The 16735-nt window shown below is 47.1% G+C and overlaps 1 protein-coding gene across 4 annotated transcripts in view; it reads right to left on the bottom strand.

The window, feature by feature from the left end:
- The window catches only part of FBXL20 (F-box and leucine rich repeat protein 20), a 48986-nt gene that overhangs the window by 5086 nt on the left and 27165 nt on the right, over positions 1 to 16735 (bottom strand). For 3 of the 4 annotated variants that reach the window (XM_075443329.1, XM_075443330.1, XM_075443328.1), the window contains exons 3-13: positions 14930 to 14984; positions 12495 to 12569; positions 10069 to 10163; positions 9535 to 9603; positions 9248 to 9343; positions 7931 to 8057; positions 5873 to 5947; positions 3532 to 3662; positions 2010 to 2070; positions 1453 to 1497; positions 6 to 62 (exon numbers count right to left, since the gene is read on the bottom strand). In XM_075443329.1, the coding sequence (XP_075299444.1) occupies positions 6 to 62; positions 1453 to 1497; positions 2010 to 2070; positions 3532 to 3662; positions 5873 to 5947; positions 7931 to 8057; positions 9248 to 9343; positions 9535 to 9603; positions 10069 to 10163; positions 12495 to 12569; positions 14930 to 14984 (886 nt within the window). The remainder of the gene's footprint in view (positions 1 to 5; positions 63 to 1452; positions 1498 to 2009; positions 2071 to 3531; positions 3663 to 5872; positions 5948 to 7930; positions 8058 to 9247; positions 9344 to 9534; positions 9604 to 10068; positions 10164 to 12494; positions 12570 to 14929; positions 14985 to 16735) is intronic. The other variant, XM_075443331.1, reaches the window with a different exon arrangement.

Below are 16735 nucleotides of genomic sequence, written 5' to 3' on the forward strand. Positions count from 1 at the left end.
CTCACCAGAACCTGAAGCCGTGGACAGTGTATGGAAAGCTGGATTAGTGTACTGTCTGTTATCTGGAAAAAAAGAAAAAGCCCTTTCACGTCAGGTGCTTTGCACAAGGACTCTTCCCCCCCTACAAAAGAAAGTGCCAACTTTTGCCTAATCCGTGACAGCGTTCCCCACAGTTGCTCTCCTGAGCCCCTCAGGAACTCATCTCCTGCGTGACCAAATTTCAGACGTACAGATTCTTCCACTCCCTTACAGAAATCAACTCACATCCTTAAAGGACTGTTAAGACATAGGTACTGTTGGTTTTCTGAACTTCCTTAAGCACTTCTCATGAAATCAGCTCACGATTAAGAGAAGCAAGCGAGCAGACCTCTGTAACACCCCAATGCCTCCTCAACGTCTCTGAAGGCACAAGAGGTGTCCAAATCCCCTTCCAACAGCTTGGTGGGTTGCCAAATTGTTCCTCTTTATTATTCAAGAAGACAGACTCAACACAATGGCTCTCTAATCTAAAAGCATTCCGAAGCGAACTTGCTGAGCTGTCTTTGTTCAGGGCAGTCAGTCCAAGGACACAGCCCAATTTTTCTCCTTCCTTTTTTGGGTTAACTTTAAATCACTTCCTGTCTGGACTATTGCGATTTCCTCTTGCGATCTCCTGAATTTCTGCCCTGTAAACATCAGGAAGTACAGAATACCGGGGTCATGCTGTTCTCATGGCAGGAAGCTAAATCCTGTTATCTGCCCTGTCTTTACCTGAATTGGTTTCCAACCTATCCTTAGGGATAGGGATTTTTCATCGGACCTTGTGGCAATTCATTTTCCCCTGTAAACGCCACCTTGACACGGTTACCAGCTTACGGCACACACCCTACAGAACAGCGTGTCGTCGTCTATGAGGCCTCCTAACAGCTAAGGAAGACAGCCGCAGTGCAGGGTCCTAAGAGAGCCATCACCACCAGACCCATGACATCCCCCTGCCTCTGAGGAACGTTAACGGCAGCACGGGCACCCCAGCTTTATTTCAGGTTGCTGCCATGTCACTGTAAAATCACTGCTCTGCAGACAATCTGGCTATGTTTTTTCAAAACAGAGGCAACTTCCATTATTTCTAGCCATACACTCAGCACAAACCTTCCCTTGCCTTATGCACAAAGTTCTTACTCTGGGACTTTATCAGGTGCCAAGGGTCACAATTCACACACCTATCACACGACCTTCAGGCCACATTGATTACTAATATTTTTTTTTTATTATTTACAGCAGCAGTCATTACTATGCAACATGAACAAATGATCAAACTACCAAAGCAATATTTTCTTATGCAAATACACACGATCTTCTTGCTCAGGACTCTCAACCAAGCTCTCATCTGGAGACAATCTACTACTTTCCACCGTCTTTCCACACTGCTGTGACTGTGCTAACAGAAAAAGAGCCAGAGGTGGCACCTCCTACCTGCACGCACTCTTCCAGGTCCATTTTTTCAAGCTCGTGGCAGTTCTGGGAACAAACAGAAGACAGAACACACCAACTAAGTGCAAAGTTCAGACAGCAAATATCAGCACAACTACAGTAAAGACAGTTCTTTTTTAAAAATTAAGATTTTTATCCATTATGACTGGAAGTAAAGCTTGCTGCTACTTTATGAACAGCACCAAGTATAGTAAAGGAAATGAAGCAAATTCACCCAGCAGGCACGGAGAGTTTTGTTATTCATAGAAAGTAAACGTAGTTAAATTTAGGGTCACTTGTATACAACACAGATTAATCTAGAAAAACAAACAGTGAAGTATGTAACAGTTCACACAGTTTGGATGCACACCCCGGGGTGTGCGGGGCAGGACAACGCCAAAAATTACATACAGCCTAATTTTTATAACTTCACTTCCCCTCAGACGTCGAGATCAGAAGCAATACAAAAATCTACATTCAAGAGAAAGCTACTGTTTGTTCATATCTATCACAAAAAGAAAGCAAAGACACCTGATGAAAAAGTGGAAAGGAACACTTACCCTAGCTAGAGTGGTGAAGCCCACGTCTGTTAGCTGAGAACACCTTGCAACTTCTAATATTCTGCACAGAAAGAATTGATAATCACCATGGTGGAGTCATTTCGCTTTTCAGAGTGTTTCATTAAAAGCAGCCAGCAACCCAGAAAAGTCTGACCCGGTTTAGGCTGTGCTCTCTGAGAGAAGAATTTGCACAGAGCATCCACCCTCTGTACCTGAGTGCAGGTCGCGGGGAGAGAAAACAAGAAGTCAGGCTAAAAGGGAACTCTGAGGGCTGTCCAGCCCGCGCCCCGCCACAAGGCAGCGAGGTCTGATCCGACAGACGCTGGACTAAGGCGCTCTTAAACACCTCGACTGCTGGACACTCCACAACTTCTCCAAGTGATCTCCTCTGGTTTCCACCCCGCATACAGACCTCAGTGTGAAAAAGGGTGCAATACACGCCAACCCGGCAGATGGGCATGAAAGAATAAATATTTAACGCCACGACAGCAGAGTCTGAAGCCTTCTACGAGGCGGACTGCTTGCTCCTGTGACAACGGATAAACTTTCTGGCAGGCAGCTACCGCAGCTCTGCAGAGCTTTGCTTCACAATGTGAACGTATTTGTCTACCTTTATTGAAAATAAAAAGCCAACTTGACCGAAGCATGTTCTGCATTTTACTGTATGGAGCTTAACACTGCAAAGCTGCAGCGGAACATGGACACAGAAACCATGTGGAACCGAAGTCAGGTTTTACCTTCCCCTCTCAAAACTGCTCTCCACACACTTGTGTGCTGCACTTTGTACCCACAGTTCTTTAAATGAGCTTATCACAGAAAACAGTGGTGGATTTTTCTTCCCCCAGAAGACACGTATTTTCTGCCATTTAAAACAGGCCACTCAGCTGTTACAGAAGTCGGATAATAAAGCTGTCGCTTCTTTCTGCACCTGGCCCTTTTCTAATTTATAGCGAAGTCTTCCTGAAGAAACTTGTCCTAATAAAAAAAAAAAAGTCTTAAAAAATGATAATAAAAAAAAGCAAGCACCTGCAGAGATGCTGCTGGAAGCCCACTCTGTCAAGCAGAGTGAAATTGCTAGCACAAATTCCATCTGCTACAAAATCATCAGGAAAACCCTGGTAATATCACATGTCAAGAGGAAACAATGTCATTTAAATGTGTTTTCAGTTCTCAATACAAAAGTAACCTAACCTCAACTGCTTTTCATAAAGCAACAAAGCAGATACACAATGGTGTAAAAGGAGACCGCCACTACGCGAGTCCATCGGCAGCGCACACCACCACGGCAGGGAGCTCTTCCAGCACCGTTTTACTTGCACAAGCTTAGAAACCAGAAGTTTGGGTAAAACGATGATCATCGCCCACAAAATGCCTGAAGAACGCTCAGTGACAAGAAGTGCACTTTCAGAACGACCCGCAGAGTCTGAAACGGCCCACGTATTACGCGAGCGTGTCGCCAAGATCCCCTGCTCAATGTGCCACGGGTCCCCGGCGCTGGGGTCGCTGCACGGCGAGAACTTACCGCAGCCTCGGGCAGTTCTGTCCCAGGGCGTTCAGGATGGCGTCTGTGATGTTAGAGCAGCCCGAAGCACACAAGGACTGTAACTTGTGGCACCCTCTGCATATTGTAATGAGACCATCGTCTGTTATTTGCTGCAAGAAAAACAACAACATCACAGGCCATAACCACGCAGGTGGAGGGGCAAGGCACTGCGCGCTTTCCTGCTCAAGACTCCCAGCCAGGCATCTCACTGGGGCCGAGCTCTGCTTCTTTCAACCCAAAAACACACTGCAGTATTTCACTGGAGCAGCTGACACAGGACAAGCCACACTGAAGTGACTTGTAAACATTCGGAAAGTGATTCCACATGCACGGAAATGTTTCTGAGCTCGGGCCACGTGAATGATGTGGGGGAAGGCACAGGAGCAGCAGGCTGAGACTCGGTCTCCTACCCTGGCTGCCAAGAAGGCCAATGGGATCCTGGGGTGCATCAAGAGGAGTGTGGCCAGCAAGTCGAGGGAGGTTCTCCTCCCCCTCTACTCTGCCCTGGTGAGGCCCCATCTGCAGTGCTGTGTCCAGTGCTGGGCTCCCCAGTTCCAGAAAGATGAGGAGCTACTGGAGAGAGTCCAGCGCAGGGCTACGAGGATGAGGAGGGGACTGGAGCATCTCTCCTGCGAGGAGAGGCTGAGGGAGCTGGGCTTGTTCAGCCTGGAGAAGAGAAGGCTGCAAGGGGACCTTAGAAATGCCGATAAATATCTGCAGGGTGGGGGTCAGGAGGACGGGGCCAGACTCTTTGCAGTGGTGCCCAGCGACAGGACAAGGGGCAACGGGCACAAACTGGCTGCGGTGCTGTGCAGCCTGCTCTGGGTGACCCTGCTTGGGCAGGGGGTTGGGCTGGGTGACCCACAGAGGGCCCTGCCAACCCCCACCATGCTGGGATTCTGCGATTCCTGCCCTGCTTTGCAGCCCTTGCTTGTAAAGACCTTCCTGGCTGGAATTCAGGACAAGCAAGCACCTAACATCAGAGCTACCCACAAAATCAGCAGCAGGTTGTTTTCACAAACGGCCTTTTAAAAACACACTTCAGTGGCTTGGGACCAGAACCTGCACCGTCAGCGACAGGCTTACAGCCCCCATCACACCAAATTCACCCCATGGCACTGCAGCCCCGTCGACCCACGGTGTCCCCAGAGATGCAGGGGCCGTCCAGCCCCGCGTGCTCCGCTCACGAGTCTGGGATGGCAACAGGACAGGAATCTGCTCCACATGCTTCCCCGCATGAGCACAAGGGTCTGGGATTCAGCGTGGCTGTGTCGGGAGCCGCACGGGATCAAGCGCAACGCACGCAGTGGGACGAGGAAAGAGCGGCAGCAGGGGCTGTGCGTGCCGGAGGACCAAGTCAAACCTCGCTCGGCTCTCAGGTTCTGGGTTTCAGAGGCAGCCAGGCTCAATTCCGACGGAAAAGCACCAACCTAGGGACTTCTTTTAAAATACCAAACAGCAAGTCTGTGGGCAGGTAAGCCCAGGTGCTGGAGCGTGATGAAACAGAAGTACAGCAGAACTCGGTATTTTCAGTGAAGGCGATTAAGAACCTCATTAGTTTTCTTCTCCCTTCCGCCCGTTTTCCTCTCCCATTCCTGCCTCTCCCCCAGATGCCAGACGCAGGTCTGGAACTTGCTAATAGTCCGGCTCCTCCTTTGCAAGCACCCAGTCTCAGATGGATGGGCACCAGTCTTTAGCCAGTCTAGTAACTGGTAAAGCTGCTCCTTAAACAGGACTGGGAAGGGACAGCCCCGCAGCCCCCAAAGGGCTCGTCCATCTCCATGGAAATGGGAGACACTGGTCAGTTACTCACCGCATCAGACTAACTGCACGATGGTATGTACACAGAGCCCAGTCCACTTTCTTTGTTGGCATAAATATACATTTTCGGCACTGCAGAATAACTGGTTTAGAGCCCTTCTGTGCATGGAAACTGCACTTCTCGGTTCAATTTTACAGAGAGAGCAGAGGAACTGCCTGGCTAGACCACCACACACACACTCCAGCCCAACGGAAAGAATTGTTCCAGCTAGTCCTGCAAATGAGTTTAGAAGCCCCGTGGGCAGGGCAGAGAGACAAACAATTCTGACACAGTGGATTCTGTGACACTGTTTCGAGGGCTTATTCAACATCACTGAATGCTATCAAAAATCTGGTTTTCATCCACTATGTTTTTAAAGTCTTGTAAATTTACAATTGCCCTGTCTGCGCAGCCGATGGCGCTTCTGGGCTGGAGCACGGTCTGCACAGCTCTGCTCAGAGATGGCCTCGAAACGCACAGTGACGGCGGCGCTGGGAAGTCAGGGGAAGCTTTACTTACTAAGCACGTTTGGAGGTTTAAAGTCACCAGCTCGGGACAATGCGCACCGATGTATTTCAGAGCTTCATCCTCAAGCTGGAAAGAAAAATTTAAGAGACTGAAGCAACCTGCTAATACTTGAGACAATCTTCCAAATAAAGCTTTGAGAACCATGAAGCATCTGCGGTTTGGGTACCTACAGGGGAGGAGGGCACTGCAGTCACACAATGCAGAGCAAGATGTGCATGCCTTTCTTTTTTATCCCCCACCACCTCAGGAACAGAGTTCAAAGACCCACAACACTCAGTTACTGATTCAAAGAAAAGCTGGTCTGATCAAACATGTATAATTAACAAAGCAAGCAGTGAAATCAGAAACTATTTACAGGAATTACGGAAACGCCTCACTGGTGAGGAACTGTAAGTAACGCTATTTTTATACTGCAATACTGGAACTCAAAAAAAGAGTCTTCTTTCAACACGAGGAGCACAAACACATCCAGGTTGCTTTCTGATGATAAAAAAGCCTGCTATTCTTAAATCTATAAGAACAGATGGCAAGTAATTGATAACAAGGATGTATTGCCATCAATATTACTCACGACTCCATAAATTACTAGAAACTCAAGCTGTTTCTATGACCTGAATTCTCAAAATAGGCTGAGATTGTTATATCTTTAATCAAGGCATTTTTACAGCCATGTATACCCATCTCGCATATTAAATATCCAAAACTCCTGACTGTAGCCTTCACAGCTGGGCTTTCTTTGCACATGAGGGCATTACTGCTCTGTGCACATAACCAGCGTGTTACTGCTTTGCTCACCACAACAACCTTCCAGGACTTTCTGTGTCCTTTCTGTATCGTTGTAAAATCAAAACATATAGCTGTTTATCCATACACAGCAGACAAAAATGGCACTTACTGAGTCATACTTCAGGAATCCCTACCCCAAGGAAAAAAAACCATCAACATAAATCCAAAACAAGTAAGCGCTGCCCATGTTCAGGTGCAAGCACCCAACACATCAGAGATCATTCTCCAGGTCTGCCTCGAGGCTCTGAAAACCTCGGGAGTCTCCAGGTCACGCGTTTCAACTCCCGCAGGGTCAGTTTTACTCTCCTTTTTCAAGAGCAAGATTCTGAGATACACGTTTGCTCCTTTCTAGCCTGTCTTGTCTGCATTAAAAAGACCACAGCCCACTTAAGTAAAAAAAATGAGTCCCCACATTCTCTGTGACAGAGCTTTGCAAGGAGCTTTTGCTCACTAAAAGAGTAATGCTCAAGACTGATGTTCCCCATGCCTGTCATCACGGATCTAACTCCTTAATGAAGTTGTAATACAGGGAAATATTTAACATATTAAACTTTTCAATGATTCACCAGGTAAGACAGTAACGGAAGATTAAAGGAAGTTAAGTCCAAATAACAAAAAGTCTAACAAGGGGTCAGAAAAACCCCTTTCAGCTCTGTGGGTGCACCATTCACATATTCCGAAGCACAGGCATCATGGTCTCTGCAGGTTCTTCAAAACCTACTTCAGCTACTGTTGTAGCTGAAGAGCCACGCGATATACTCGAGGGACCGGCACCGTGCTCCCGACTGGCTGCAGAGACCTCTATTCCAGGAGTCACACACACCGTGACTGACTCTGACTAACCAGAAGGTGCAAACAACACGGAGAGGAAATTCTGTCACCAGCACAGACGAAAGCACTGTCACACTTTGCTAAAACTGTCTGAGCCTTCAGAAATGGATGGGTCTAGCCATGAATAACAAAGCCATCTCCTCTTTAAGAAAGTTTACTCAACGCGTTCCCGATGGGAAAAAAGAAGAATGATTCCACAGCGAGATGTGCAATTTGTTCACCGGCCCCCTATTCATGCTGAGCTCAAAGCTTTTAAAGAATTTCATAAAAGCAGTTAACCTCCAACAGACTAAGTAAGTTAGTGAGTAAATTCAGTAACCTAACATTTCTGGAAATAGAAAAATCCACAATACTTCATCGTTATACTTTCAGTTACTGCAGAAATAAGCCAGCTGTTCTGACTCCATCTGAGTACTCTCCGCAGAGCCGTACCTGCGTGCAGCCCTTCAGAAACAGGGCTTTGAGTCCCCCACAGCCTCTCACCAGCGCCTGGATGCCATCCTTCGTCACTTGGTCGCACCAGGAGATATTCAGCTGTTCCAGCAGCGGGCATCCCTCACTTAGGAGGCAAAAGGAAAAGCGGGTGGAAACTTGGTTTTGCTTTGGAAGGAAATCCTGCTTCAAGCCTGAGCCCAGGAAATTCCCATTTCTGGAAGCCCCACGAGCACAGACGTACACCCGCAGCCCCCACCCCCACGGGGAACGCTGCTGTCAAACATCATCTCCAGATGCGAAGAGCTCTCCGGAGGCAGCATCAGGAGCTCTAAAGCAGGGTACCAGTAGGGTAAAAGATGACCGATCTATCCCATTTTGGACACCTCCCAGCTCCTAAACAGCGTCTGTCCTCGTATACGGGCTTTCTGGATCTGAGTACAACCAAACCCCAAACCAGGGTCGATTTCTGCCACACTGCTTCTGACCTTGCAGGTGCAACTCTGCATTTGCAGATAGCTGCCAGTAAGAGTAACACTCAAGTGTAATCTGGAATCGGGCAGATACACATGCTATCATGTATTTAAGAGAGCTGCAGCACAAATTTGACCACATGAAATTAGAGACAAGGATGAAGACCCTCAAGGGAAGGAAAACCAGGCTCAAACTACTTTAATGTAGCTACGAAAATAATTTAATCATTCATTTATTCTTTCAAAACTGTGTTTTCTTCTGATGCCTAGATGCATCCTCCAGTATTTTTTCCCCATGATACAGCTTTCCTCTATTTTCTTTTATTCCACTGGTACATCACTTGATTTTTTTTTTTTTTTTTAATAGCTTGACCTCTATTGTTACCTTTAGTGTTTTTTTTGCTTCCTTTTCTCTGTCCCAATATCTTCCCACCAATGTCTGTCTGTCCCTTCCTTTTCTAGATTACTTGGCAATTCCATTTAGCAGATTTAAGCAGCTATATGTCTCCTAAGCAGTTTAAAAAGACAAATAGTCACATGCCGGTGTTCGGCTTCTAGCTGTGTAAACAATTGCTAAGAACGCAACGGCACACTCACACCGAAGAGGCTGACTGTCAGTGAAAGAGCATTTTAAAAAGACAGACTAAGACTTTTGTCTCCCCCAAAATCCCTCCTCCAAGACTTTAATAGAATAGAATATTTTTTCTACTGCTAATAACCATCAGGACAGATACAACGAAGGCCAGCCCACGCCAGCCTCCTCCGAGGCCAGGAGGCGCGCGGGGCGATGGCGGCTCACACTATCTCAACTCAACCGTCAAAAGTCCGCGCTGTTGACTCCTACCTCAGGGCTTTCAGAGATAGGTTGGTTATGGAAGTGCAGGAAGCCAAATCAAGGTGCCTGAGTTTAGAGCAGAACTTACTGAGGCTGGTACACGTGCTGAAACAGAACATACAAGACGCGCTCATACAAAAGATTTATTCAAAGCCATCTACGTTTCACATGACCTGCATCATATTATCCACTGCACGCACAAGCCTGGCCTTCCCTTAACAGGGAGATGGAGAACATGCTACGGTACCTGCAGAAAAGGGGCTGGCAAGGCAAACGGGGATAAGAATGTTACTCACGCATCTGTGATCTTGGTGCAGCCATTTAGGTTCAATACTTCAATATTTCTGCAGTTCTGTGCAAATGTCCTTTATTAAAGAAAAGGGATAACAGTATTTTTCAGACAATAGATTTCCAGGTGGTTTTACAGCATTTGGTTTACCCATAACACATCAGACTCAATTTTACAAAGCTGTCTCAAGCAAAATAACTAAGTAAATAAATAAATAAAATAATTTATGCTGCCCTGTATCTTGCCTTGGGATTTCCCAGCCTACAGGCAAAAGCTTGCAAATCAGTGCCAACTACCACTTCGTCTGTAGTAGCAGCTGGTATTATTTTAATGACAATTGAGAAAAACGGCTAGTTTGTGAAGTTAAAAACCAATAAGTTAAAAAGGCTTCCATGTTACCGCTCTCCATGGTTTACGTTAGACACACAGGCTAAAGATCTCAGTTCCAAAGTGTTCATAAACTGTTCCAGCCCTCTGTGGCTGTAGAAGCTGAATCGTTCCTTCCATCACATTTACATGCAGAAAGAAGCCATACTACTACCTTAACGCGTTGTCTCCCACTCCCAGACAGCCACGCAGGCTCAGCTTCCGCAAGAAACCCCCGCATCTTTTAGAAATATTCTCAACTACTCGGCCCTGTCGGAGACAAAGAATTACATTACAATCCAAACGTTGCCTGAGCATTCAGAAAGTTGAATTCAAAACTTTGCAGATTAGTAACAGTTCATTATTCTAGGTAAAACAGTGCTAAGAAAACAAAAATAGCATGACAATAATCTAAGGCAGGGAGAGGGAGAATTATTCAGCTTCTGAAGATGGAGAGATAAGGAACGATTGCCTAAAGCCGCTCAGGCCAATGACTGAGGAACCTCCTCCGGTTCAGAGCTGCCAGACGTCGATACTACCCAAGACAGAGGAAAGAAGCCATGCCATTGCTACAACACAGGCAGCGCAGCTTACAAACGAGTGCACTCCACGTACTTATAAATGGACGTACTCAAATTCCTATTCAAAACAGAGATGAGGCAGAACCAGCCCATGAGTTTTATTCTAACAGGAAAAGAGATGAAAAAATTTGTGTTCAAGAGAGCTAGAAAAATGCTTTTGTAATTTCAAATTGGTACTCAGTGCAAGTGTCCAAAGACCCCACCACAAGCTAGCACCTATCCAGCTATTTCCCACTGTGAACAAAGTACAAAAACCATTGAGAGAACATTTGTCTCAGTGTCCAGAAGCTCGAAACCCTTCCTTCCCCTCTACGTCAGTCTACGCGATCGCTCATCACAGCACAGGAACGTCACTCGGTCCTTCAAGTGCTAGCTGGCATTTCAGGTCTCTGTAATGATGAAGAGATTCTTCTGTAATCTTTTTCCAGTCCAAAAAAAATACCGAGCATGAGGCTCGGCGCAACGTAACACCACAGTCAAGTGAGGGATGCCAGCTAAACCAGCTCCCTGCACGAGCACCTGGTGGAAGCAGCCGCTGGCTCACGGGGCTGCGGGAGCAGCTCTGCTCTGAAGCAGTCCATGTGCTCTTCGCAACTCCTCTAGCAAGCCTATGAATTCGTATGCCTGACTTTAAGGATTTAAACACATTTATCTAACATATGGAATGTACATTCCTTCAAAGCAAACGGCATGGAGGACATCAGAAAGTCTGGCAGGTTCTTTTAGGCTGGGTACAACATATTCAAGCATTTTGTTTGAAGAAGGGAAGTCCGTGCTTAAGCAAGAACGCACGCTTGATGTATAGAGTGGTGACAGAGAACAAAGAGACACTAAAACTATGCAAAAACCACTCAGGAATGAGAAAAGCCTGGTCTGCATTCACAGCACGCCTGCCTCCCTCCCTCCCTGCGACACCGGGCTGAGCAGCTCTGTCCACGCTCCTGCCACCTCCACGGACCAGGCACCACGGACAACCTTGCGCTACCTCTACAAAAGAAAACAACCCTTTGGGTCCAGAACTTTCAAGGCATGTTAAGAGATAAAAGTATTTATTATCAAGAACAAAAATCACACCGTTTACTTCCCTCAAGAAGTCTCCGGCCACTTCAACCCCTGCAAGGGTGCAGAAGTGACAGGGTCACAGGCCCATCCCTTCGCCCTGCGGCTCAGCAGCTTCCACAAGCAGCTGGCACAGAGATGATTTTAACCCTTTCCTCTACAAACGCGGTGCATCTCTCCCACCGCCTCCTGCAAGGTGTGAATCTTCACTCATCGTCCTGGCTTGTGCCTCTGCCTAACGAGCCAAAGTGATGCACTCCCTATCTCCCTCCTCCAACATGTCTGAAAGAGGCCATAACATTCCGATAAGGAACTTCAGGAGTTTTTTTTGTCTCCTGTCCCGATTAATGCAATTTGAATTTTCAGACCAGCACGAGAACAGCATCCACTCCTGTCAGTGCCGAGCAGTCCACGCCCAACAGATTTAGAACAGCGACAACGAAGCATTTCCAAAGCTGCATCTTTTAGGAACAATTTTGACCTCGTCCCCTCGAACAACCTCCGCTTACATTTCAATTTCTGGTATTAAAGACATACAGGAAAGGACAGGCGTATTCCAGACCACGTTTCCAAAGACATTCAGAGTCTTCATGGCCTCAGCCTGTGCTACGTTCTCATTTCTTTGACTGAAAGCAAAAGTAGCCTTGATCCTGCTGTCCAGAAGCAGCAGTAACATTCCACCAGGACGTACCCATTCTACTTACGTCTGTTTGCAGAATGCACATGGAAATACTTTCCTTCTATTCCTACCCTCAAGCCCTGATACAAATATACAATTCTGTCCATTTTCAAAAGCTGAATGGATTGCCCTTTTAAAGACTCCCTGAACGTAAGAACAACTGAAATTAATGATTTCTATCTCCAGGGAAGGTAGAAAGGGCTACACCGGGAGTATTAATCCTTTCTAGGCTGTAATTACATTTTAACAAGAAAAATGGGTTTGTATGTCACTTAATTATACCTCAATATCCCTCTGGAAATCAAACAGGTCAATTCGCTGCCAGTTACTGCCATCCAGGGCCAGAACATTCCATGCCTTTATCAGGGGAAAAAACGTAAATGTGTTGTTAATATGAAAAAAAGCACCCGTGGGGACCTAGCTGCAGCTTGTTCCTTTCAGAAACAACATTCCGTCTCAGGTGTAAAGGCAACAAGTAATCACAGCCAACAGGGAAAACTGCAGTTACCAGAATGGCTTGCTTGGACACGAGTCCCCTCGCCTACTCGGCACGCTCGTCCCACGTCCCCAAGCCCAGCTGGCCCATGGTGCCCAGGATTCTGCTCCCCCGGCAGGCACCGACGCCGAGCCCAGGACAGGAGGCAGAGCTGGAGCGCGGCATCGTCACAGCCCTGGCTGGCATCTAATTCCCTCTGCAGCATCTCCAGCTAAACCAAGGCCTTTAGGGGATGCTTGTGGGATCAGAAGGAAGATGAAGGACACCAGGACACGGGCAATCCCCAGAGGAGACCCCACCCCAGGCATCTACACTGACCAGAGAAGCAGAGCTAGTCTGGGGGAGCGGAGGACGTGGTGGTGCTGGGACAGAGGACTGTGGCGAGGCTGCCATCTCGCACACCTTCTCTTTCCTCCAGCAGAAAGAGGTGTTCAGGGCAGTTCCACGGCCTGGTGCACGAGGTGCTGTGCCCCACAGATGGGGAAACTCAAAGCTTTGCAAGCTGTCCAGATAAAGCATCCAGCTCTGACCCAAGACCTATACACCACTGCCTGAGTGAGTGTTTACTACCTCCGATTTCAGGGTTTGTTGGTTTGGTTTTTTTTCCTAACAAACAATTTCATGTGGTTTATGCTAAAAAACGAGAACCAGGAACTGAAAGTTAGTAATTTTGCCCTTAATGAATCAATAAGGGTTGTCAATGCAATACTACACTAGAAGTTTTAATTATATAGTCAAAGTAAACAACTAGATTTCATAATAACCATGAGTCCATCGTTACAAAAGAGTGCATGTACATGTATATGGGCATATTTTTACACTATCTATTACATGCACTAAGCTACATCTCCATCACAATATCCTGTTTCTTGCGCAAGCCACGTACAGACATCAAACAGTCAACAGAACTGTAAGCAGTCATTGATTTTCTGCATTTTAAATCTCATTGCTAGTATTTGTTTTAAGGTCTAGTTATCGCCATGAGAAAAGTACTAGCTCCAGTGGAAAAGCAATGCATCGGCGGATGCGAGCTGTAACACAGCATATTTTCATGTGTAACGTCGGGAACGTTGCACACAGCCTTTCTGCAGCTCTGTGCGGACACTTTGGTCCTTTACGGTACATACGGTGTTGCACAATGACTGACACGTTCTCCGATGCCCTGCGGACTGTGTAAACAGGAACAAGCAACAAAAACGGGAGTACACCTTGACACTGGCAAGTATCTTTGGCAGCCCGTTTTGGTCAGTACTGTTCTGCTGGAGCAGTGAATTTCAGTTGGAAGATCGCTCCCTAGAAGACCTGTGCTGTTCAGAGAACATGGGATGATAACCGTAATGCCTAGACATCACACAGGCTATTTTTTAATGCAATTAAAAAAATGTTCAGGCATAGTCTTTCTTTACTTGTATGTACTCTGAATACTGAAACAAGTTATGGTGCAAGTTTGAACCCACGGCTGATCAGTTTTGTAGGGGTGTCAGTTGCCACCGGCTCTGCCAGTACAGTGAATACACCACTACAACCCCCCTCCCGTGTGACCGACTGTCCCCTCCCACTCTAGTGACGGCTCCGCTGTGTGTCTGGCTGGATACTGGCAGGATAAAGCATCCGAACCAATCTGGCAGCTCCAGATAACCGGACCGGCAGTTGGAGGAACTTTCCCAAGCAAATAATCCAAGCTGCGTTTCATTAGCTGAAGCCCACAAAACTACGAGCTACTAAAGGAAAAAAACAACCCTAAACAAACCAGACGCTTATTTTTTTCTTCCGTGTTTACTTCAACTCCATCCAAGTAGGAAAATAAACTGTCCTTGACTGTGCAGCATCTTTGTGCATCAAAATGTCTCCATCTCCACCAAAACCCACAAGATGCCATCTGAAACTCATCCAAGCTGGGTATTTTCATCAGCGCAGGCCTCCCGTACAAACCCAGGCTAAGTGGAGAATTTTGGGGCAAAAAGGCAGCCGCTTCCCCTGCATAACCTGCTCAGGGCCTGGGACACTGGGAAAATGGTATCCGAGTCCCCCTTCACCGACGCTGTCAGAAGTTTCGGGTATTGCGGTGTTAATATGGGACACTAAATAACAGCAGTTGAGTTGCAAAAGCTCCCCGGTCCCAATCCTCCCAGTCTGACACGCTAGGGAAGGCTGGAGCGAGAGGTCTGTCACCCAGATCCAACCCCCTGTTCAATCCACCAGCAAGGAGGAAGGTGCTTACCCTGGAAACTTGAGCGCAACGACACAGAGTGACCACATCCAGGAAAGAGAAAATTCTGCAACAGAAACAAGAGATACCTTATTGGTTATCTACAAATAAAACAAAGAGATTGGAAAACAAAGGGGGGGGGAAAAAAAGACTGGAGAAGCAAAACGTCTTTGTAATTCAGTTGAAAGCTGAACTGTGAAAAGAAGCGCAGACCTGGCAGTTAACAAAGGACAGCACAACACAGATACCGAGTTGCCGTGAAGTATTAAACTCACACCTTGTAGTATTTACTGACAGTAAATTCAATGATCATTTATCAAATCAGATGCTGACAGGTATTGTGCAGCTGAACAAGTGCTGAGTCAAGCCAGGGCATGGCAGAACAAGCCGCCACGCTGTGCTGCTTTGGCTCCCACTCGACACAGGAGCATCGCCGCGCCCAGCGCCGCGGCTCAGCAAAACCAGCACCTCCAGCAACCGCTCCCCACAGCGGGCAGCGGAATAACGAGCAGTCCACAGACCCAAGCGACACGGCAGCCCGCTTTCAGCGCGTGGCTTATTCTTTCACACGGCTGTGCTAAATCTGAAGTGTCATTCACGCGGAGGTGGGAGGAGTGTTTTGCTTGGCCCAGCCAGGCGACGCGTTCCATCGTGTCGGTGTAGCGTCTAGCAGAGAGGCACTGAGGACTAAGCCGACGCGGTCACTCCTCCGCCGTACGTCACTCCTCTGCCAGGGCACACCCGAGGGTTCAGGCCCACGCCCCGGTGTTGCTGTCCTATTTACTGGGATAAAGGCATTAGACAGTAATGCTTTGCAATGCTATGCTGGGCTAAGGCATCTGTGCATTTATCTAGGCATATACACCCCTGCCTGTGAACGCAGGAGGCACCAAGCCCGTTTACAGCTCCGAAACGTGGACCAATTCATCAATATAGTTATTTTATGGTTTACAGTTATTCAAAACAATCATATGCCGCCAAACACAGAAGGGCAAGCAAACAGCAGCAAGGCAGTAAGCTCTGTCTTTGACAGCAATTATAAAGCCGCAGGATGAAATGTTTTTTCACAGATAATACAGTGTTTGACTACAAGAAAACACTGGCACACACTATTTAATACTTTAAACTTGAAGACCACCAGAAAGAGAAGGCAAACGTTATCAGATGAAAGCGTTAAAGGTTTGGGGTAATCAATTTTCTTCCAATGCCATACACTATTTCACAAAATGCTCTTGTCATAAAGTAATGGTTGTTCAGGAGAAATTCTGAGAACAAACAATATTCCACTGCTCCAAATCTCTCCAGACTTTCTCCAGAGAACAGCGTACGCCCACGTTCGCAATTGTGTGGATACCTGCAACACTTCAGCCATCCCCCCACAAGTCCAGGGGCTGGAGGGGGAAGCGTACGTAAGCTTTCCTACTTTCTCAGCGGACCTGCCTGTGCTGGAAGAGGCTCAGAAACGAGATGTTGCTGGCAGCATATTCCTTTTGTGTGACGTATAAACTTCACAAACACCCTGTACTAAGGTGTTACGGAAACTCGAATATACAAATCAGAAAGCTGCATGATGTGTTCATCTCCCCAGGTGAGTACAAAGATCACATCTGAACAAACAGCCCAGATCCTGCTAACGCTGGGGGAAGAGGTGCTGAGAACAGCGAACAGACGTCGTGTGCATCACGGATACACCGCACTTTGTCCCGGAGATAAACGGCGAGGCATTATCCAGGCTTTTGCTACTGACACCAAGTTTTGTACGCACGTCAGTACGAGCTGCACACCTCCACAGACACCCACGCGTTTGTACATTGTTAT

Source organism: Opisthocomus hoazin, chromosome 26 (genome assembly GCF_030867145.1).
Source record: "Opisthocomus hoazin isolate bOpiHoa1 chromosome 26, bOpiHoa1.hap1, whole genome shotgun sequence".
In the NCBI taxonomy this organism is placed as follows: domain Eukaryota; kingdom Metazoa; phylum Chordata; class Aves; order Opisthocomiformes; family Opisthocomidae; genus Opisthocomus; species Opisthocomus hoazin.